Source organism: Branchiostoma belcheri, unplaced genomic scaffold (assembly GCF_001625305.1).
Source record: "Branchiostoma belcheri isolate BF01 breed outbred unplaced genomic scaffold, Haploidv18h27 scaffold2, whole genome shotgun sequence".
NCBI classification, from domain to species: domain Eukaryota; kingdom Metazoa; phylum Chordata; class Leptocardii; order Amphioxiformes; family Branchiostomatidae; genus Branchiostoma; species Branchiostoma belcheri.
This window is the reverse complement of record NW_017803490.1, coordinates 5,976,190-5,999,780: the sequence shown is the minus strand read 5'-3', so window position 1 is coordinate 5,999,780 and position 23,591 is coordinate 5,976,190. Positions and strand designations below refer to the sequence as shown.

At 39.7% G+C, this 23,591-nt stretch overlaps 3 protein-coding genes across 3 annotated transcripts in view; 2 read left to right on the top strand and 1 right to left on the bottom strand.

The window, feature by feature from the left end:
• Nucleotides 1–14,031, top strand: part of LOC109468443 (vacuolar protein sorting-associated protein 4B-like) — a 40,767-nt gene extending 26,736 nt beyond the window's left edge. Inside the window, exons 4-12 of the mRNA XM_019766689.1 lie at nucleotides 9,346–9,460; nucleotides 9,878–10,074; nucleotides 10,273–10,354; nucleotides 10,576–10,678; nucleotides 11,165–11,213; nucleotides 11,612–11,838; nucleotides 12,479–12,669; nucleotides 13,411–13,487; nucleotides 13,900–14,031. Of these exons, the coding sequence (XP_019622248.1) occupies nucleotides 9,346–9,460; nucleotides 9,878–10,074; nucleotides 10,273–10,354; nucleotides 10,576–10,678; nucleotides 11,165–11,213; nucleotides 11,612–11,838; nucleotides 12,479–12,669; nucleotides 13,411–13,487; nucleotides 13,900–14,016 (1,158 nt within the window). The 3' untranslated portion in view covers nucleotides 14,017–14,031. The remainder of the gene's footprint in view (nucleotides 1–9,345; nucleotides 9,461–9,877; nucleotides 10,075–10,272; nucleotides 10,355–10,575; nucleotides 10,679–11,164; nucleotides 11,214–11,611; nucleotides 11,839–12,478; nucleotides 12,670–13,410; nucleotides 13,488–13,899) is intronic.
• A 753-nt stretch (nucleotides 14,032–14,784) lies between these two features.
• On the bottom strand, nucleotides 14,785–18,092 carry LOC109468442 (E3 ubiquitin-protein ligase RNF180-like). Its single transcript, XM_019766688.1, has 5 exons — nucleotides 17,916–18,092; nucleotides 16,684–17,550; nucleotides 16,043–16,165; nucleotides 15,791–15,998; nucleotides 14,785–15,318 (listed from the first exon to the last, which is right to left on the bottom strand). Exons 1-5 carry the CDS (start codon nucleotides 18,090–18,092, stop codon nucleotides 14,999–15,001), a joined length of 1,695 nt encoding a protein of 564 aa, XP_019622247.1. The 3' UTR covers nucleotides 14,785–14,998.
• A 1,205-nt stretch (nucleotides 18,093–19,297) lies between these two features.
• Nucleotides 19,298–22,368, top strand: LOC109469004 (riboflavin kinase-like). Its single transcript, XM_019767392.1, has 4 exons — nucleotides 19,298–19,471; nucleotides 20,453–20,604; nucleotides 21,131–21,233; nucleotides 21,727–22,368. The coding sequence occupies exons 1-4, from the start codon at nucleotides 19,381–19,383 to the stop codon at nucleotides 21,846–21,848; spliced, it is 468 nt and encodes a 155-aa protein (XP_019622951.1). The 5' UTR covers nucleotides 19,298–19,380; the 3' UTR covers nucleotides 21,849–22,368.
• Nucleotides 22,369–23,591: the final 1,223 nt, after the last annotated feature.

The following is a 23,591-nucleotide window of genomic DNA, read 5'->3' as shown; positions in this document are numbered from 1 at the left end:
ACGGTCGTTGCCATTTGAAAAGGTCGATATTGCTAGCTAGAAAATTTACGGTGTTGTTTTAGCTTCCTAAAACACTTTGAGTTTGGCTTTCTGTAATATGGCAACGAACATTTCAAATGGTAACGACCGTACACCATACTAAAGTTAGCTTGGAAAATAAGTCAAGTAACTCAAACTTTTAGTCTCAGTAGAGTTTGATTCTTCTTGGTGTTTCCTTGTACGGATCTCCTTCATCCTTGGCAGGAATTTTTCTACCAGTGACGCAGTGTTCTAGCCATCTAGCCAGTCTGAAACTTTTTTCCATCATTTTGATTTTGTTGACAAAACATCATGACAATCATAGAAGAGGGGAGGTGATATGCTCCCCTGGGAAAATTGTGAAATCTTGACCTTCTGAGACACTACAACTGGTAATTTTGAAAGGCAAATTTTGTTTGTAGACTTAGTTTAGTTTAATGACATCTCTTTCCATATTCTTCCTATCTTTACACACCAATTTTTGTCCGTCAAAGATGACAGATTGGGCAAAATTTTGTCAGTCATGAGAAGAGCAAATTCATGAGCAACAAATAATTCTCTTATTTTCTGCACCTGCTGCCACCGTGAACATATAGTTCCAAGGAACACCTCCATTTTTCTCAGACTGCAAACTTTTGCTACCTTGAACATAACGTGAATTACTGTTACGGTATAAGATTTACAATGAGCAAAACCGGTTTAATATCAATTCCATTTTTCTAAAGATCAAACAGCTTACTGTTGTCTGAAGATGTATACAAACCCTTGAAACAGCCCCGCAATGATATAAGGTATAGTGGGTGGGATTGACCTGTTTTTGTACTGAAAAAACCAACAGCTTCAAATAACTGGGATATGTTGCAGCATATCAATCATGTCTCTGACGTTATTGAAAGTTGGGAGCGCTGAGTAATTGCAGCCCTGCTGAACATGTAATTGGCAAAGCTTTGTTGGTATTTGACGGAATTCTGGGCTCGAAATATTGGTGTGAAGTGGCCTTGTGGTAGCACGTCAAGATACAAGATGACTTTATTCATTTTTGCAGTAACACTGAATTAAAATCAAATTTACATTTAAAAAGAATCTCAATTAGATAAAAACAGTTGCAAAAACGTTGGTAGAACGTACTGCGCCTGCGTGAAAACCTGACTTTTTTGGTCAACGTTGCATCGGAATTTTGCCTGTTGCAGAGGATATCTTTTCCGACATAACATTTGAAAACTACAGATGAGATGTTAAGCTTATATACGCGGATATGACCTTATATGAGATGTTCTGCTGAAGTGATATAATTTAAGGGTTTCACACAGGTGCAGTATGTTCTACAGACATGCTCCTTGTGGCAGTTTTCTAGCCAGCAATAAAAATTCCATCTTCGCATCATTTGAAGAAATTTTGCCGCTCATGTCAGTCATGACCATGTCAGTCGACATGACGGACAAAAATTTTACCCAATCCGTCATCTTTGACAGACAAAAATTGGAACTAAGTTAAGTTTACCAGCATAATTTGCCCCTCAAAATGCAGGAAACTGAGTGTCTCAGATGGTCAAGATTTCAAAATTTTCCTTGGGGAGCATGCCACTGGACCCTACAGTTGTCATGCCTCCATTGCTTGACATGATGTTATGTAAAACATAATTGACGGAAAAAAGAATTTAGGCTGGCTAGGACACTGCATAGGATTTTTTAGTTAGAATTGGGTTTAGGGCTAGATTCTGGGTTCAAATGCCTATTAGTATTATAATAGTAAGCAGGCTGCAATGCACTTTCTAACACCTGGTCTTAATATTTGACTCAGGTGAAAAGGAATACCTTTGTTATAGATGTTCATACTCGATTAGATACCACCAGACTTTATCCAAAAGAGATAGACACATACACACATAATTAAACCAAGAAATTCCAGGGCTTGAAGTCCTTTTGTACACCAAAAATTGTTTAGGTTCAAGGTATACCAGTGTACCCGTTCTCCAAAAATGAATTTTGAGCCCTGCATTCATATAACCATGAGGGGCAATATGTATCCGATTCTGTTTTGATCTTTCCATTTCACCAAGTACTGATATGCAATAAGACTAGCTGAAGGCCTTTCTGGAAGTAGATAAAAAGATATTAGCAGAAAAATATGATATCATTTCGTAGTTTTAGTATGCCAGTAATGTCCACATATGTTAGTCCCTGTAATTATGAAAACATTTCATTACTTATGATCAACACTCAATACTTAGTATTATACAATAATTATTGCACAGTAGAGTACAGCACTGTGTTATTTGCATGCAATAAAAGATGTTGCGTTATGAGGCCATTTTGATTTGATTATATGGATGACATCATCTGGGAACCCCAAAATAATGCAAGCATGCAAATAAAAAAAAGTTTGGCAAAAAAAGTTGCCATCGTTATGAAATCTGCGTGGTCATAAAGGTTGAACAAATGGCTAAACTCACTGAGTATGGTGTGGCAAATAATATACTCTTCATTTTCATTTCTTCATATTTTCTTCTTTTCTTTTGGAATTGATTAAAGCATAAAGCAATTTTTTCAACCGTATAATAAAATTTTGTTTATTTCATTTTCCACTGCATCCATTGCACAATACTTGCATCGTTCCTCCTGAACTGAGAGGTTTTTTTACATGAATAAAAATGACTCGCTGTGCTGCATACTTAGGCCACAGCAAGTAATATTTATGGATGACATCAGCGTGCGCATTAATTTTCGCCCGATTTTGGAAAAAAAAATTTGTTGCCCTGTGACAGTTGTCAACATGCAGAAAATGGGCGAAGATGTCTGTTGCCATGCCGGAACGTGGATGGCAGATAAATATGAAGAGAGGAGACAAGACAAGACTCTGATTTATTGTTTTGTCTTTTACTTTGATGCAGTGCATGATGAATTTTATTGCTTTCATATATTATGACTGTGATGTTCACTGATTGAAAACCTTTCTTTTTCAGTGACAAATGGATGTTGTAACAGTTAGCAGTAAACTTAGCACAATACAGGTATCATTTCGATGTAGGAATCTTTGTTTTTCTTTTTTTTTTGGCCCGCCTTTTTTTTCACCCTATCGCATTAAATTTGGAGTCTGCAGAGGATGTCATCCATATAATTTACTTGCTGTAGCCTCATGTGAACTTACATGTACAGTAACTGTATCAGGCCAAGGCTGTACAACTAGCCCAGGGCTTATATAAACCTTGGACAGAGAAACCATGGAAATTACACACGCAGACACATTTTGACAGACCTTGGGGGGTTACTGTAGTAGTAGAATGGTTTATTTCAAAATTGCAAACTCCAGACATACACAATTTCAATTACCACCACACTGACAACAGACTCCTGCCTGAATTGCTCTGAGGTCACAAAATATCATTAAAATATGGGTATTATTATTAAAACATTATTACATATTATTAAATATTGTTAAAATTTATAAATCGTAAAAATTTTCCTCTGCTATAGAAAATGGATTGATAATCAATATACATGTTTAAAACGTTACACAGTAAAAAAGGTTTGGTGAGAGGCTGTTGTACAACATTAACAACAGATTACTCTTACATTGCCGTTTCAGAGTTATTCAGTAACTTAACCATGTATGGTAGTGCGCTGTTTCTAAAGCGTTCGGTTTTTGTTCTAAAACAGTCAATCTGGTTACTGGACCGTGTTGTACGTCCACTGATGTCCCCACGGCGGGGAGGGAACCAATGCCGGTAGTCGGGAGATTGTAAGAGTTTACTGTACTGTATCTCAAGGCTATGAAAAGCCTGGTAGATCTATCGCATGCTCAAGTCTCTTACAATTGGGTCTTACCACCGCACAGGGTGAAATTGATGATGAGTAATAACTGTGGGAGAAAGGGACTGCTCTGTAAATCATTACTCATGTCAGGACCAGTAGATTTTGGTCTAAGTCACTTGCAGATGGATAAAATGTATGTATGATGTACAAAACTAGCTAGTTATCACTGACTATATAACTCTTACACATAAAATAACAAGAAATACACAAGGATAGATTTTGAAAACTGTCAGAGACTGCCAGTGATTGACTCACTGACAAAAAGTAGTAGATGCTACTTGGAAACAACTGTTTTCAAACCTATTCAGTTGCTAGAGTACCGGTAACTGTTTTCTTGTGTATCTCATTACCTGGATGTCTAAAAGACTGTAAAGGTTTATGATGTCGAAATTTGAAAATTAAGGAATCTTTTTTGGTCCACCTTGTTTTTTTTTCACCCTATCACATTAGCTTTGGAGTCTGCGGAGGATGTCATCCATAAGATGTACTTGCTATGGCCTTAAAAAACTTAACTTTGGGTTGGGAGACTTGTTTTACTTTAAGAAATCGATAATTGTCCAGCGAACCAAGGACTTTTCTCAGCTTTCTACTGGTAATGGTTGTACAACTGGTATTTATGTATTCCTTTTGATATCTCTTAATTACACCCATGATAGTGCCTCAGTCTCTTGAGGATAAAATGAAACACTTAGCTCATGTAAAGCAATTTATTATTCTTGATAATTGAGCTCTCATGCACAGCCACTTTTAGTCATAAGATTAAAAGATGTTCATATCATTGTTAATTGTTGAGACAGTTGGAACTGAAATTTCCATATTGACCATTTTGTAAGATTGCAGTACTACATAGGATCTGAACTTTACCAGTTGGCATTAAAATATATCAAGCTTACACAATTTTACATGCACCTGGTGTTAGTAATATGATAGATTGAACTTACATAAATGCCACAGGGTGGTTTCATCAGCTGTAACTGCATATTTGTTCTGTTTTACAGTAAAACTTACATTGTAATCAGTTTATATAACTTGTAACAGAATAGCTACTACAATCAGCACCAAGGACAGGACACAGGTGTTCTTTCTCTATTGTGTTATTATGTTTCCCGAAGGAACATATTGTTTTTGCTCTGTTTCTTCCTTGTCTTCTTCTCCAAACACAAAAGGTCAATGACCTGAACCAGACTGTCTGTCACCATGGTAACTAGTGTTGGGTTATATCATGTTGCAATTTTATAGCAGGAGGGATTTAGACTCCTGTCTGACCATATATATGAATGTGTTTGAGTAAGAACTAACAGAAAAGAACATATGTGAAGGTAAATGCGTTTGCTTTGCAAATGTTACCTTACTATTGTTTCAGGGGCAACCTTAAAGATGCTACTGCTTACTAATTCTTGGTTTTCACATTTTTATCTTATTTGCACATTTATAACAGAGTATCAGGGTGTTGATCCTAGACATATAGCTCTCTCTTTCAGGGGGTTCAATTTAGCTACATGTGCGATCAACAAAAGAAGTTGAAAAGCTATATATAGCAGCCTCTCAGATAGTTTGCAGGAATACAGATGGCACTGCCAATCTGCGGAGTGGAAAAATTGCGTGATAAATGCTGTTGTCAAGTGGAGGGATCACTGGTTGATGAAAAAGTTCAATCCGTTCCAATGCCGTGAACTGTGTATCATTCCACAGGGAAGAACCACCATCAGTCAAAAACTCAGCCGGTTTTGTAAACCCCACCCAACTGTACGGCTGACCTATATTTATCATACTATGATTTGGTGTTCTAGGGAGCATCTGTCTTTCCGTCATTTGACGGAATTTTGCCTCTCATGACGGAGCAAAAATTTGCCCAAACCATCAGCAAAAATTGGCATCTAAGGATATTTGACAGAAATTTGCTGTTTGTGACAGACAAAAATGTTTCCCAATCCTTCATCTTTGACAGAGAAGTTGGTGTGGCATTGAATTAAGCTTGAAGTCTACCAGGAAAATTTGTCTCTCCAAATGCAGAAAATAGCATTTCAGTGGGTCAAGATTTCAAAGTCTTTATGGACGCCCTAGGATGGATCATACTTAAAACTGTTCAGAAACCATTGCCATTATTTTGTTTATACATTTATATACTTCATAGGTGATAAAAGTCAATTCAGCAAATAAAAATCCATAGTTATAAACCCTGTACATGGACTGCTGCAGGTTAGGTGCAGGTAGAAATACCTGATCTAACCTGCATATATCAACTGCAGTCTTACTATCAGGCAGAACTAAAGATTTAACATTACTTTTCATTTAGATAAACATACATTATCAATCAATCAAAATGGGAGAGAGGGCAAAAACTTGAGTAGATTACAAGAGTAAAGGCCATGGCCACTTCAGTACGATTTTACGACAGAAGGCGTTTTTTTCTAGGACTAGGAGCTGGGCCTTTAATTATGTTACCACCAGGTGGCCTTTAGCTTCAGCTCTGCAGGTGTTAGTTATTACTTTATTAGATCTCTGGAGTAAAATACAACCTTCTTACATAAGTCCAGTTTTAGATCTAGGTTTCCAAGAATTGTAAGGTTAGGGCAGGTAAAATTAGAGCTGTGCAGGTACATCTAATAATTGTTGTTTCTTCTTCTTCTTCCTCTTCTTCTCCAAGCAAGTAAAGTCAATGACCTGGACCAGATGTCTGTCACCATGGTAGCTGATAGTACTGTAGCAGACATCCTGTGGTGTTGGATTACATTTTGTTACAGGACAATTTTTTAGGGCCTGCTTACCATAGATAAGAATATAAATGTGTTTAAGTAAGACTAAACAAAGCAGTAGTTTGTTTGGCTAAACCATATGCAAGTGACTTGGCAAACATCATGCATTTTGCTTTGCAAATGTTACCATTTCAGTCTTGGTTTTAGTATGGGTAAAAACAATATCCCTGAGCCTGTCAGTCTGTCAGTAATATTACAAACCCTTAGTGATGAATGATAGACAGCTGCCAACCCTGCATGAGACGGGCTGGCTCCAGGTTAAGACTCCCAGTCTACTGGGTATGATGCACCCTCGCAAGATGGATGGAGAAAAAAGAAACAGTAGACACGTTGTAGCGGGGGTGAGGGCCCATTCATACAGACATATGGGGGTGGATTTAGGATAGATCACGCTTCCCTCCACCATGTAGGTTGATAGATCTCGGCGGGAAACCTGGCTTATCAACTAGAGTTAGGATGGATGGAGGGGCGACGGTCGAACAATTCTATCTACGCACCGCGTGGTCCTAATCGCACGTATTTACCCCTTTGATAAATAGCTGTTAACCAGCTTCTGTTAAACGAAGCTGTCAGGCTACAATAGGTGCCATCCGTTGTGTAACACATCTCAGTGGTCGAAATACTTTTTTTCAGCGCTCTGCAATATTGCAGAAGAGTCAAAATTTTGTTCTGCAATTTGGAAATACTTTCTGCAAATACACAAGCCTCTATGCTACAATCTTGCAGGTTTATAAGCATCAACTATTGATTAATATGCAAATTAGTGAAGACAAATGTTTGGAAGTCCAAAAGAAACAAAAGATAGACAAGTCAAGACAAGGTTGATGCAAATTAGTGAAGAAGCTCCTGTTTCAGAATAGGAGCTTCAGTGTTGCCTGTCCTTGGGGCCAAGAGCGCCAAATCCCAAGTGCCAATTTTTCCTTCTGCAAAATTGCAGATTGTATAAATTTTTCTTCTGCAATCTTGAAAATCTATCTGCAGATTGCAGACTGCAGACAGGTATTTCGAACACTGCACCTGGAGGCTGGCGTGTGATTTGTAGAGTAGTTTCGGACACTTGCGGTGGTGGAGGTACATGGGAAGTAGCAATTTCTCGTGATGGATGACACTAACAGCGAAGTACTTTATCCGTTGAGTGATGGTGGCTGTGGGATAATGTATGTTACCCGTTATATGCCATCACTGATCCACAGCCACTGTCCTACCTAATTAAACCTCTGTCCTTGGTGTTATCTGTACCTGGAGATTTGGATTTTCATTTTTATACCATCAAGATTGATATTTTGTGGACTTCCAAGGACTTGGTGATTGTGTTTCTGTTCAGTTTTCAACAGGCCTGGGAAAAAAGATGTTGTGTTTCCTGTTTCCCGACCGACCCTAGAAAAACCTGCCGACTCTAGCCTTTTTTTGGGGGATAGACCCCTGCAAGGGACATAAATTTTTTTAGCTGGTCAACCAGTTCTAGTTCCATGATCTTACACCTGAGTGATGAAACATTGTGCAATCAGTTTTCTAACATTGACATTTGAAATACAATGTATAAGTGTCCTCATGCAAACTGTGTTGTATAAGTAGGATCACTAGAGATCGCCAAAAAACGAAAAGAAAAAAAATAGTCCATACCTACCGACCCTATTTTTTGCGGGACTGAAACAGGAAACACGTCATTTTTTTCCTGGGCGTCATCAAGATTGATATTTTGTGGACTTCCAAGGACTTGGTGATTGTGTTTTGATGAGTTGTTAAATCACTGTCCTTGGTGTTATGGTTTAGGGAGATTTACGTCTTCATTTTTATGCCATAAGGATTAAGATGTCGCGAACTTTCCCAAGGATGGGTTGTTTGTGTCTCTCATTGATTTCGATAAGTTGTAACGACCAGTTGTAGACATGTAGGGAAGGGACAAATTCTAGTCTCATGTAAGGTATACGTATAAGGATGGAAGATTTTTGGCACTTAATATGTGACTGTATATGTCAGTGTGTGTGTGTGTGTGTGTGTGTGTGTGTGCATACATGTGTGCATGCGTGCGTGTGTGTGTGTGTGTGTGTTGTGTGTGCATGGATTGTTGGTAAAAACCATGGACCAGTGCAGGTTAGGTGCAGGTAGACATCAGAAATACCTGCACAGCTCTACCTTTACCTGCACTAACCTGCATATACCCAGTACATGGACCAGTGCAAGTTAGGTGCAGGTTGACATCAGACATACCTGCACAGCTCTACCTTTACCTGCACTAACCTGCATATACCCAGTACATGGACCAGTGCAGGTTAGGTGCAGGTTGACATCAGACATACCTGCACAGCTCTAACTTTTCCTGCACTAACCTGCATATACCCAGTACATGGACCAGTGCAGGTTAGGTGCAGGTAGACATCAGAAATACCTGCACAGCTCCAATTTTACCTGCACTAACCTGCTTATACCCAGTACATGGACCAGTGCAGGTTAGGTGCAGGTTGACATCAGAATACCTGCACAGTCCAACTTTACCTGCACTAACCTGCATATACCCAGTACATGGACCAGTGCAGGTTAGGTGCAGGTAGACATCAGAAATACCTGCACAGCTCCAATTTTACCTGCATTAGTGCATAATTATGCACCCAGTATTTCAAGCCCTTCAATAGAAATCAGCACCAAGGACAGGTCTAATTATATAGGTGTGGATAGAAATCAACACTGGGGACAGGTCATTTATGCAAATCAGGTCTTAATTTGCATAATTTATGTTGTTTTCCATCCTGTATTTGCAGGCAGCCCTGTCAGAGCTACTGAGGTCCATGGACTACCAGATGCAGATCCTACGTACCAAACAGAAACAGCTAAACAGCACTAGACTGGCACCTGGTGGACACACCACCCAGCCCTGTAGGAGTCTTACTAACTTAGGCCTAGGAAAAAAATTTTGTGTTTTCCTGTGTTTTACTTTGTTAAACTGTATAAGTTGGATCATATGTTGGATCACTAGAGACTGGCTGATTGCCAAAGTCCAATTTTTCGGTCTCTTGACTTCACAGAGTAACTTAAGTGAATATTATTTTGAAACAAGCCAACATACATCCTGAAAAAAAAAAGAATAAAGAGCTTGTTGTTGTTATACGATGTGTTTGAAATTCAGGCATTTTTTCCCCTTTCTTTTTTTTTCTCTTGTGTTCTCATAGGTTTTTGGTGTCCATGTCACTGTAGCATGCCGTACTGTGTGAGAGAGTGAGATGTCACTGTAGCCTTAACAGTAATAAAGGCTTGATGTGGAAGTTTCAACTATCCTATGTCATTGATTTTCAGGCCTTACAGAGTCTACAGTCTCTAAGAAACAACCAGATGACAGAAAAACCAGCCGGAGGATCTCCATCGAAGACGCTATCGTGCCTAAAGGATCCCTAAGGTTCCAGGATGTGGCTGGGCTGGAGGAAGCCAAGCAAGCGCTGAGAGAGGCCATCATTCTCCCCCTGCAGTACCCACACTTATTCACAGGTGGCACTGCTGAATTGTTCAAGTACTAGTAGCTATTACTTTGTACAATGGGTACACGTTTTGATTTAACGCTTGGATTTCAATTCTGTGCAACACTTTTCACTTTGTATAAGATTCTATATCTTATCAAGAGTATGTTTCTACAGTGTTTAATAAATTATCTTATAATGTAAAGACCTTATTGTAGAATGGAATATTTTCTCTAGCTTCAGCTGACAACATTCCTTATTGTTTCAGGGGCAAGAAAACCATGGAGAAGGATCCTGTTGTATGGACCACCTGGTACAGGTAAGTCATTCTTCCCCTGCAGTACCGACACTTGTTTATAGGTGGCACTGCTGTACTGCTCTGTAACCTGTTACCTTATACTATGGGTACAATATGTTTTGTGAAGAATAATACTTTAGGTTTTCATTTTACATTCAACATTTTAACATTCCTGGTAAAGATGAACTTTTTGTTGTTTGTTTGTTTTTGTTTGTTCTAAACAACTTGTTTTCTTGCTCCAGGGAAGTCTCGACTGGCCCATGCACTGTCGTCAGAAATTGACTCCACTTTCTACTGTGTGTCCAGTTCTGACCTCATCTCCAGTTGGGTGGGAGAGAGTGAAAAGTGAGACATTGTCTACAGCCTATGGTGGAAGTCTTCTCCATGCTGCCTAACCCCCTAACCAACTGATAATTGGTAGCAAAAAAGCTATTTCAGTTTTCAGGTTAATCTCACTGTGTGAACTGCAAAGAACCATTTTGGGGAATTACTAGAAAGGGAAAACAGCCATCGATTCAGAGTACTAGTATGCCAGTCACTGCTGAATATAATGTGATTTACAGTATTCAAGACATGTACAGTACATTTGTAATCCTTTTTGTAAGGTTAGGTATTTTTCCTTTGATTGAAATCTTCAATTTTTGAAGGGGAAGCACATTATTGGTTTTTTTTTTTACCTTTTTCCCATACTGCACCAAGAGTATCATCATATGCAGGCATTTATCTGAGGATTGTGCCCAAACTTGCTATTGAACCAGAGAAAAGTGAGGACTGTTCTAGAACCTACACTGATTTTTCGGTATCTCTGATGTGTTTCTGGCACCCTTTCAGGCTGATAAAGGAATTATTCCAGCAGGCAGCTTACAGGAAGGGAACCTCAGTGAGTTAGGAGTTTGTTTGTAAAATTAGTTGCAAGTTCAATGTTCTTTTCAGGTTCAACCTTTCAGGTTCAACCCTTAGTTCCTACTACCATTGTTTTCAGTTTTGCTGCTAGGATTTCAGACATAAAACAATGGTAGAGCAAATTTTTTTAGCTGTTAATGCAAAACAGCCTTGCCATTCCTTGTATTTTCAGCCAATCACACCGGGTCACCCCAATACTGTTCTTGATATAATTGTGTTCAGTTTCTTGGACAGTTCTGTTTCTAGGACATACTTTGAAATCGCCACTACAGTTCAACTTTTTAGTTTGGGTGCACCAGTGCAGCTATTCCCAAAAATGAATTTCAAGCCCTGATTTCAAAGCTTGAAACTTACACTCTTGTTGTGTCACTACAGGTTATCTTCATTGATGAAATTGACAGCATCTGTCGTAAGCGTACGAGTCGTGAAGAGGAACACACGCGGCGGGTGAAGACAGAGTTACTGCGACAGATGGAGGGAGCCGACACCTCGGCACTGTCTGAGAAAATCTTCCTCATGTGCGCCACTAACTGTCCCTGGGAGCTGGACTCAGCTTTCCTGCGCAGGTTTCAGAGAAGGATCTATGTCCCTCTGCCAGACAGGTGTGGGTTTCACTCACTCAGTCAGTCATGTCGTGTGTTTAGTGGTAAACAAATTACTTTAGACTTTCCATTTGTTAATAGCCTTTGCACAATTTCTCAAGGATATAGCAGGGATTTTCTTCTTACACAACTGGTGAAGTTTCTTACCTGCTTATGTTTTGATGCCTGTCACACACCTGCCTCAGAGCTTCTGACTGGAGTACTGCTTCTTGCTGCCATGATGTACATGTAGCCAAGTAGGTGGCGCTTTTGCTTTAGTGGCAAGAAGCAGTACTCCAGTCAGAAGCTCTGAAGAAATTTTCTGACAGGCATCGAAATGTAAGCAGGTGAGAAACTTTTCAATTGCCAGCAGTATAATCAAATCCTTGATAGTGAGTGAGTGTGAGTGAGAAGAAAATCCCTATGTTCTACATGTATATTCTTAAGTTCTGACCATGATGTTAGCTGATACCATGCCCTGCCTATAACTGATAAGATTGTAGAACTCTGAAGATTTTGAAGATACATGTTAAAGTTATCATAGATGTCATCATTTGTATCTTGCAATGTGTTAGTTACTTAGTGTTGTGTTTATTGTTTGTAGAGAGTCCAGGAAGGCCCTGTTGCTGCTGTTTGTAGTTATTGTTGTTTTTGTTTGTAGAGAGTCGAGGAAGGCCCTGTTGAAGATCCACACCAGTCAGAACGGCGTGCGGCTGACGGAGCGAGAGTGGGACCAGCTGGCAGACCGGACACACGGGTACTCAGGCAGCGACATCGCCACTGTCATCCTCGCCGCACTGTTTGAACCAATCAGAGACCTGCAGATGGCCACTCACTGGAAACAGACCACAGGTGGGGCTGTTCTGTAAAAGGTTGCTCCAATGTGTTTTTCAGGCCATAGAGGCAGTGGATTAGTTATAGTTAAAACTTTAGATCGAACAGAAAAAGTTTTCTCACCTAGAGCTTTCAACCAGTCACTCTGGTCTTCCTCAGTAGACTGACTCAGTGAGGCTTCTCACATGGCTTCTTTAAAGTGTGACATCAACACTGGGTCAAAGGTATCTTGTAGATGATGTGGGCCCCCATCGTGAAGGGTGGTGGGCCCTGATGTAAATAGCCTCCTTCACCCCTCACAGGAAAGATCACTGAGGCAGTGGATTGTTGATGAGTGTTCAGGGCACAGTATTGGAAGACGAAGCCCATTCCTCTAGATTTCCTTCCACCTTTTATATACCCAACCAAAGTCAGGTACATGTACCTGTTTACACCTGGTCATGCTTTTCCCAAGGACACAACATCTTTGGCAGGAATGCCAGGAATCGAACCAGGATCTCTAGATCTTGTCCATTAGCCCAATCACTTGGCCATTAATTTTGATGCCACAAAAAGACTTTTTTGTACTGTGTATCGTAAAGATTCTCCTCGCTGCCTTCTCCATAATCAATTATTTTACAAATTTGGCCAAAGGCCTCCTTTAGCATGCTGAAGGTCAAGGAGAGAATTTCACAAATGCAAGACTTGAGAGGCAACAATCTCAGTGATATCTCAGTGAACTTTCCATGACCACTGATCTGTGTTGCATGTACCCTCCAGGTGATCGGTGGACACCCTGTGGTAGTGAGGAGGTAGGAGCAGTGCAGGGTAGACTGGGGGAGATGCCTTCTGACCAGGTTAGTAGTCTGAGAGTGTTGGTCATATATTTGGGGAGAACATTTCACTTTAGTGCTGTGTACCGGTTCGCTGGAACTAGTTCCAGATAGTTCCAAACTTGTAAAAATGTCTACTAGTAGTTTTGGGAAATGTTCACTGAGATGTCCCATCCATATTTTGTATATGCCATGGGTTTAGGCCCAGACTTACAAGTCCAGACCTGAACCTACATGTAAACCTCTGGACTTGAACCCAGACCTGGACCTGAATGTGGGTTTAGGTACACAGGACTGTTTTTTCACTTCTATCATACAAGAACAGGACAGTGACATGTATGCTAGTTGCAGTAGGATATATGCAGAGTGGCAACTTGCTTGGAGGGTTTTTTCATTCCATTCTTTGTTTGAAGATTCCCGGCATGTATCCCTGCAGGTCTTACCCCGTGACGTCTGTCTGCAGGACTTTGTGACGTCCCTGGCTGCAGCGCACAACACCGTGAGCCAGGGGGAGCTGCAGAAGTTTCAGGAATTCAGCAACAGTCTGGGCTGATACGCAAAGTTTAGGCCACACCAATTTAATTTCTTGGTTCTTGGATTCGCTTCTTCATTTTTTTTTTATTCGCAAAAAAAAAAGATTCTGGTTCTGAATCAACTCAAATATGCTCATATTTTTTCCCCAACAGTTGAGGAAAGTCCTTTTCTTTCTAGATGTTTTTCCATCCATCGTTGCAGTGGTTTGATTAAAGATTAAAAATTCATGGTTTAAATATTAACGCAGACTTTTGTGTTGACTTCATGGCTCCTATCATAGCATTTGGGGCTATCATATTAATAGGATGCCTAGACCTGTTTTTATTTGTTTTCGTGCTGTTGCTTCATATTTTTTTTCCGAAAAAAATCTGAGAACCAACAAATTAAACTGGTGTGGCCTAAGAGAAAAAGCAACAAATCTTACTGGTCCAGAGCTGTTGTATGAAACTTTAATTCATAGAATCAAGTAGTTTTGCAACACCAGATGTTAGGTTTATGGTTGTACAAAATGTACTCTACTTTCAACGTTCTAAGCAAGAGACTATTGCAAGTTAAAGAAAGTTGACTGTGAAACAGATTTAGCCCTGATGACACATATGTAGCAAGTAGTTTCAAAAGTCTTTGAATTTCTGTGCCACAAGTTTGCTTGGCTTTCTTCACTTTATCATCAGCCAATACTCGCTACATTTGTGACCACATTTGCAATATTGCAGCAGATACACCTAGCTGCAGTATCAATCAGAACCTATCAATGTTGGTTGCTGTATATTCTGGTAAAGTACCTTCTTATAGTTATACTGTATAATAAATACATATTTCCAACTCTTGCTTTTGCAACATACATTAGTAAGTCAACTTGCACAATTTTTCTGTTTTCAATGCTGTTACAAAATTAGTAAATTTCATGCCTGTTACAAATACATCAATGATTAGGTAATAAAAATCAATGTTAATGACCCTGTATCATGGTTATTTTTGAGTAACTGACTGAAATACTTGTCTCAGAAAATGAAAGAACGGATGGAAAAATAACACAGACCGCAGACAACAAACAACCCGATGACCCAGTTGACAGAGTAGAAGTACACCAGGAGTTCATCAAACATGCTTCCATCGTAGTTTAGATCATCATCGTTGCTACGATAGTGGGGAAAGTTCCGGCCAGCGCGGCGAGAGGTCAGCGAGGTCACAGTGGTCCACCAGAGCGCGCGGGCGCCGCTGACCCCCGGGAGAGGCCAGCTGCGGTGGCGGGACTGCCGCTCGGCACGGCGCCGGGACTCGTGATGCCGCGGGAAAAACTCCTGCATTGTCTTACTCAGCTCTGATGGAGGGAGAGATAGGAATACAGTACTTCAACACATGCAATTTTAACTTTAAACTCACTCACACTCACTATACAGTTTCGAGTCAGTTGTTCCCTGTCTTCTGAGGGTTAGACATGATTGCACACTGATGCTGAGGTTTAAAGGCCTAATATAATACTTTTATGAGCTTGTAGTTTAAAGCTTTGAAAATAAGTACATTGTAGATTCTGAAGTAACCCAGAGTCATGCAAGACTTACAGTTGCCTTCTACTACATATACTACACCAGTTGAAGACTATTACTTCAGCAATAAAAACAAGATACAACAAGGTAATAATAAGAGATTCCAGACCTCACCTCCTTATGTAAGTAGAGTGCCCACAAAGAGTGAAATACTAGTACCCTAGATTTAACACATAGAACAGGTACATGTACTGCCAAGTAAGTTAAAATTCTACGAAAGGCAGATACGAAAACGTGTGAACTTACGGTAAGAGAAGTTGACGGTGATGACCACAGTCCGGCAGAGTGGACAGGCCGTACATCCGGGGTTGTCCTTAGCGATCTGCCGCAGACACGGGTCACAGAACACATGTCCACACGGCTGGCACATGTAGGGTTCATAGTACAGGTCCAGACAGATAGGACAGATCAGACCTTCCCTCTCTGCCTCCTCAAAATTCTCTTCTTCCTGGGTCTATAGTAAAAAAAGGACATGTAGAACTTAATGATTAGTTTTACTCTGTAATCACAGAATATATGTCCACACGGCTGGCACATGTAGGGTTCATAGTACAGGTCCAGACAGATGGGGCAGATCAGACCTTCCCTCTCTGCCTCCTCAAAATTCTCTTCTTCCTGGGTCTATAGTGAAAAGGTAGGACTTGGTTAGTTTTACTCTATAGGGCTATGCACCTACTGGTAATACCTGTAACTGTTCCTAAGAATTATTCACAAAGTAGGTACAGGTCAAGAACTGAACATCTGGTGTACCTGTACTTGCACGTCCTGAACAAAATAAAACAGCAGTGGCAGTGGACACCATTTTCTACACTAAAGATAGGTAAATTGCATCTCAAAGATGACAGTTTCTACTATCAAGCACCTGTAAGTACCAGTTTTTAGATGAAAATGTGTAAACATTCATGCAAAGACAACAATCTTCCTCCAAGTCTAAAAAAGACAGCTGAAGGTATAACAATTGGCCAAATTTGTACACTGGTACACAGATCTGGACCTATACCAAAACCCATGTAGCTGCACCTAAAATCTCTTTAGGTACACAACTCTAATAGACACATAAGACATGTTTGCAGGGCTGATACATATACGATTCATTCTACAGGTCTCGACATTTATTAGCCACATACAAGTTAAGTCACCTGTTTCTTCACCCACTTCTCGTGTCTTCTCTGCTTCTTCCGAATGTTCTTCAGCTTGTTCCTGTCCCTCTTTGTTTGCCGCCTGGTCCTCCGTCTGTCTGCAGTACTCCCTGTGTTCCCTCCGTCCAGCCCTTCCAATACTTGGAACAGGTTTGTGTCCTGGAGGCAACTGTCATCATCATCTGCCACCACTAGGGGGCGCTGTGAGCTTACCGAGGTCCATGTGTAGGTTTGGTCTGATGATTCCTCTTCCTCTGAAGTGCTGGTTGAATCTGATGAGCTGCTCACATGTGCATCACTGACGGAGGAATCCATCTCAGCTAGCTCACTGTGCGTGTCAACTTTCTCAGTAGGTGCGTCACCTGTTCTAGCAGCTGTAGCACCTGTTCTAGCAGCTGTAACACCTGTTCTAGCAGCTGTAACACCTGTTCTAGCAGCTGTAACACCTGTTCTAGCAGGTGTATCGTCTGTCCTGGCAGGTGCATCACCTGTTCCAGCAGCTGTAACACCTGTTCTAGCAGGTGCATCACCCGTTCCATCAGCTAGAGCACCTTTCGTACTGTTTTTTCTCCTTTTTCCTTTCTCAGAGTCTGTTTCTAACTGTCCACCTGTAAAATGTTCTGAAGTAAGAAGTAAGCCGCAGGCTTGCTCCTTTGTTTCACACATTTTTAACGGTAATTTTTCCCCTTGCTGTGTTTTGGGTACGTGTTTTGGTGAGAGTTTGTCCACGTCCACCCGACACCTCTGGATGTGTATGGGAGGGAATACCTGGTCACCACACGGACACTTCACTGGGGACACAAAGTCAAACAAACCCAGCCGGCCGGCACACTTAGGGCACAGGAGTCGGCCTTTGGTCCACTGTACCTGAATAACAACAAACAAGAGACACTGCTGTAATTTCCAACACAAGAAATTGTACTTAACCAACAAAAAACATGACAGTCCTTGCACAATGTAAAATGGCACCGGCTGGATCAAATTAGTACCTAGCTTCGGTTAGGGACGTCCCTCGGATAGGACATTAAATGGAGGTCCCGTGTTTGGGAAGAGCCACACCCCACGTACGTTAAAGAACCCACCACACTTATCGAAGAGTAGGGGTCCATCTCGGTGTGAGTGGTTCAAACCTTACAGTCTGATCTTACGCAGCTGGTTCTTACATGTACGAAACTGGTGTGTTATGCCTACAGGCGGTTTACTGGTTATGTGAAACAAACAAAAGAGTTTACCTGTGTGATTTGTTCCTGTACCCAGTCAGGGATGTGGTTATCACTGATGTACCACAGTGTGGACAGGCCTTCCATAGGACAGGCTTCACTGTTGCCATGACTACCAACAATCGAGTGTCCGGTAACCAGGGACAACCGACAACGTCGACACTTCAACACACACCCATCCTCCAACATGGCTGATGGAAAGAAAATCAGTTCTATATTAGAATGTAGGTCAGTGAACAAAAATAAAAATGTTGTACATATGATATGGGTAAAAACTTACTCTCCAAGCAGAGGTTTGGGATGTGGCTTATTTTTGGCCTGTTTTGGGACTTATCGGGGTTTCTTTCTTGCACTGGAATTTTGTTAACACCAGCCCAAAAAAGAAACCCCGATAAAAAGCCTAAAAACTCGGCAAAAATATGCCCAAAACTCTGCTTGGAGAGTAGTGAAATCTTTATTTATCTGGCAACACAAAGATCTTTTTTATGTGTGGGTGTGTCTGTAGTTGTGTTTGTCTGTGCATCTGTTTGTGTACATGCACTTTAATTTCCCAAATTATTTAGTTGACATTACATAACATGTCCTCAGTGCTGCTATATTTGTCTGTAGGACTGGAAGGCTCACAAAGCAGTGTGGGTAAGGGGGTGAAGTCTGCTATCCCTGATTTGCCTTGTTTTGTATGGTATATTCATTGTTTGTTATGTGTATCATATTAAACCAAGGAGATTTAAAACACGGATTTTAACCCAAATATTTCCCATGCATGTTATTTTGACATAGTGCTAAAGAATGGCAACAATTAAAAACACACCTGCTGCTACAGATAAAACCTCTATCTCTTTAGTTGCTCTTTTCCTCTATGCAGTTTCTCGAAAGGTTAAATGACAAGTGCTATTATCTGTCTTCCTGCCAAACTGAACGAAATCATACCCCTTTGACAGCGAAACAATTGCACTAACTGTAAAAGTAGCACTAAATTGGCAATTATTCCAACCAGAGTTGATATCAAACAACTAGGTCAATATTTTGTCAAAGATAGTTTTATTCAAGAAAAAAGCTGCAAATGTAAGAAAATTATTAAGATTTCTGAAAGTTTATTGTTATTTTTTCTTAATTTATTGGCTAAAATGGGAGTAGCCGAATGTGAAACTATTTTTAGACGAAGGCAGACACGTTCTGGGCAGTACCACTAAATAATAGGGGGTGTATCATGTTTGATATTGAAGATTGGTCCAGTGGTTTAAAAGACATTTAAATTCATCTTTTAATCGAAAAAAAATAAATTAAATTTGAGGAATAAAAAGTTTCTATATTTATGAGATAGCGAAGTTTACAGATCTGTGATCCATTTTTATAAAGTCAAAGTCATTTCCGTCCCCCGAACCATTGGTATAGTCGACCGGCATTGCGCAACCTTTGACCTCCATTATAGTAACCATATACCGTAGCAAAAACTGTTACGGAACCGTCTAGAAAAATGAACTTTTCGCGTGTTTTACCATATTTCTGCCGAGGGAAAGTTGTTCATGGGTTCGGGAGAGGTAGTAAGGAACTAGGAATACCCACAGGTGAGTGTTGACTTCTAGAAATTCCAGCAAAAAATTCATGTTTCGCCGGTTTGATTTTGTAACCTTGGACACAGGAAATGATTTGCAAAATCAGTGAGTTATCATGATACACTTAAACTTCAGACACCCATTAAAATATTGTCTACTTGATTTATTTTAGAAAATATGATGATGTATTTTATCCTCCAAGATATGGCTTTGTGTCGTACATAAGGATATCACTATATAGCAATGGGGAGGGGGGTATATAATAAACTAGGGATTTTTTCCACGTTTAACATGTGCGTCAGGAAATTGCGTCTACAAAAATTACCAACGTGATGCCATATGCAAATGAACTATTCCCATTTGATCGACATGCGTGTTATAGGATCAATGCTCTTTTTTACGTTTCATGTTTGACATTCTTTTGTCAATAATGTATATAATGTTTATGATATGTCACAGGATATACAATTATGCTTCCAAAATTATTAATTTAACCTTTTTAGCAGTTTGTGAAGGTCAGACCTTGACTCTAGTTTGAACTTAAATCCTTTTGTGCTTGTTATTGCACTGTCATTTATGGTTATGCTGTCTTTATGTGCAACATAAATTCTTTTAGAATATAACCAAGAGAATATACATGTATATACAACTACAATAAGTACTGATTGTACATATGATTATGTGAACTCTTTGAATACAATTGATCGCTGTTTTGTTTACATAAAATATATGCAAATTACATGTTTTTGAAGATATATGCAAATTATTGGTCTAGGCAAATTGGCCAACTGTCACCCGCCAGTTGCCTATAACTCATCTTATATAAAGGTTTCCCTGTGATTTACTTAAAATTTACCAAGGACATTATATTCCTATAGTCCTTGCTTTTTACATTCTTTCAATTGTTATTTCCATACAACAACTCAGTTTTGGAAGACCTACTATAGTATTAAACTGTTCTGTTGTGTTTATTTGTTTGTTATTTATTTCCAGCAAATCTGGCTAAAGAGGTGGTTGACCACATCCCCCAGGACATTCCAACTGGTATCTACTACGGCTGGGCGAGTGTGGATGGGGGGGAGGTGCACAAGATGGTGATGAGTCTCGGATGGAACCCGTTTTACAAGGACAAGACAAAATCTATGGTACAGCAAGATTTAACCAAATTGATTTCACCATTACGTTTACCTTTGTAGAAGGAAAAAACATTGTCTTTGCTCTGTTTCTTCTTCTTTTTCTTCCATGTAGCAAGGTCTGTTCTGGACCAGACGTCTGTCACCATGGCAACTGGTGCTGTAGAAGACACTGTGGTGTTGGGTTAATGTTGCAAGTTACAAGACAGAGTTGGATTAGTGTCACCCTGTATTTGAATGTGTTTGTGCAAGGATAAACAGAGCAGTAGTTTGTAGTTGTAGACCATGCGAAGGTAAACATGAGTACACATTTGCTTTGCAAATGGTACCTTTCTAGTTATAATGAAAATGTCACATAGGGTTTGGGAACATTTTAACATGTCACAAGTGTGCAAATTGAAACAAGGTTTACATGTAACTGCCTACTCATACATGAGGTTTACATGATTTGCATACTTGGGACAAGTTGAATGGGTCTGCACCACAGCTCATGATAAACCAAGTAGATGTACTGAGTCTGACTGTTCTTTGTTCACAGGAGCCTCATCTTCTGCATCACTTCAAGGAGGATTTCTACGGTGCGACTCTCAGTGTGTGCATAGTCGGATACATACGGCCAGAAATGTCATTTAACTCTGTTGGTAAGTATTCCTAGAAATAAAGCAACAGGCCACAAGGCAACAGACATGTATATACATGGAGGTAGAAAAAAGACCACCATGGTATATACATGTAGCAAGAAATTGAAGACTTAAATGAGATGTCCCTTTTTTAGGACCTTTGACCTAACTTCCTGTCAGTGTCATACACAAGCAAACACAAAAACAGACGCTTTGAAGACAAAACCTCTGTATACAAAGGTAGCAAACAAAAAACAACAAAAGTACATCGGGTGAACTGTTTGTTTGTACACATTTTGAGAAAGGCATGTAATCCATACTAACTCCATTTGTGTCATTCCAGATGAACTCATAGCTGCTATCCACTCAAAACCTCTCAGTCTGTATACAAAGGTAGCAAGCCAAAAACAACAAAAGTACATGTAGCTCACTCTCTTGGGGTGAAGTAAATAACTTTTTCGTTGTATACATTTTGAGGAAGGCATACTAATAACATTAATTTGTGTCATTCCAGATGAACTCATAGCTGCTATCCACTCAGATATGGAGGTCGCCAAACAGGAACTGGACAAACCTGAGAACAGAATGTACAAAGATGACAACTTCTTCCACGAGAAAACTTCGTCATCGCTCTGATAAAATGTTTATATACAGGAGGATCAAAATCAATCATTCTATTAAAAAAATATAGCTTATATTTCAGACCCTTTCAGACCCGGCCTGTAGCTTTGTAAAACAGCCTATGAATGGTCCATCTGGGGGCATTTGTTACCAGCCAATCACATCGCTTCCTGATTGAAAGAGGCAACATGATTGGCTAAGGACAACAAATGGGCATGTGCCCTGGGAGAATCTGATTGGCTGACAGCTGACCTGTGCTGATGCCCCTAGATGGACAGGCTGTTTTATCAGAACTGAATTATGTTTGATAAATCTGTGGGCTGGTATAGGCAAGGGTTATATTTCAGACAAAATGCTCCCTATGCCTTTATTGTTTTAAGGCACGGGTAGTGTGGGATATGTTGGAAAGGAATCTCAGGGAAGCTATCCCACTACACATATACATGTAGCTCTGCAAAATGTGACCTAAAATAATCTTAAAAGCACAATCCTCCGTAAACTATATAACTTAACCTGTACTTCAGACAGCATAGATGTACATCGTGGTAGCCAGCTACAACATGGTCACATATAATCTCATATCACCAAGAAGCTTCTTGCTATCACAAATAGTCTCAATTTGCTGTTTTAAATCTATGGTATGACTCTGACTTTGACAAATGTGACCAGGCTCATAGTAGGACATTGTGTCATATTGCCTTCACGTTTACTTGTATCACAGCTTCTCTATACCAATTCTTTCAAGTTCACAACTTCATACTGAATGAAAAGTTGATGACATGTATATTTATGCAAATCATTATCTTATTTGAATTATGATTATGAGAATGTCATGTTTTTTCATTAATAATGTAAATGACCATGGCAAGTTTTGATTCCCTAAAGTTTGTTTCTTGAATTAATTTTGATACTGAGCATTTTGTGACTGAACCAATGTCAATCCTCATATTATTAAATATGGCAATTGTGTTCTTTGTTGCCACCTTATTGTACATGAAGTGGTTAATACAAGAAGATGTTAGAAGTATTTTTTGACGAGAGTTAAACCATGTACTAGGAAAGGAAAACAAATATTGAAGAAGCATTTTATTGTATAAAATGGTGATTTAATTGGAGTTTGTTACTTGCTTTTAGAGGTAGATGTAAAATTGGGTATAGCAAAGCTTTCAGTGTAGGCCACACAAATGTACATGTGTTGGTTCTCAGAATTTAGAAATGTGTATTCCTGAGCTGCAAGGTCAACCTGAAAACAGAGTCTGGGGGAAAGTCTGTACCTTGGTTCACACAGTTTCGGGGAGTGAATAAAGTTAAATGCAGGTTTACCTACATGTTTCAAACTTCTGCTTTCTTTTTCCTCTTGCTAAAATGTACTCAAAATATCTGAGAACCAAGTTGATATATGGCCATGTATATAATAGGAATCATTGTCGAAATTGTGATGGGAGTGACAATACAAGAAGCCAACTGTAGACAAATACTACTGAAAATAGTTAAACGGATCATGAAAAACTTTAAAATGTAGTTCCAGACCTTTGGCAGTCTTATAATTTTATCAATAGTACCCTTTTTCAGAGAGATAAGTACACTTTGTAGAATAAGAAATGTAGAAAAAAATGACTGAAAAAGGGCCATGTTCGATCGCTTATAACGAACGTTTTGGAAATGTTCATGTCAAAATAAGCAAATGTAGGACTAAAATGGTTCTTACCTAAGTAATTAGTGATATTTTGGTCACCAGGTCGAGCCTCAGGGTCAAGA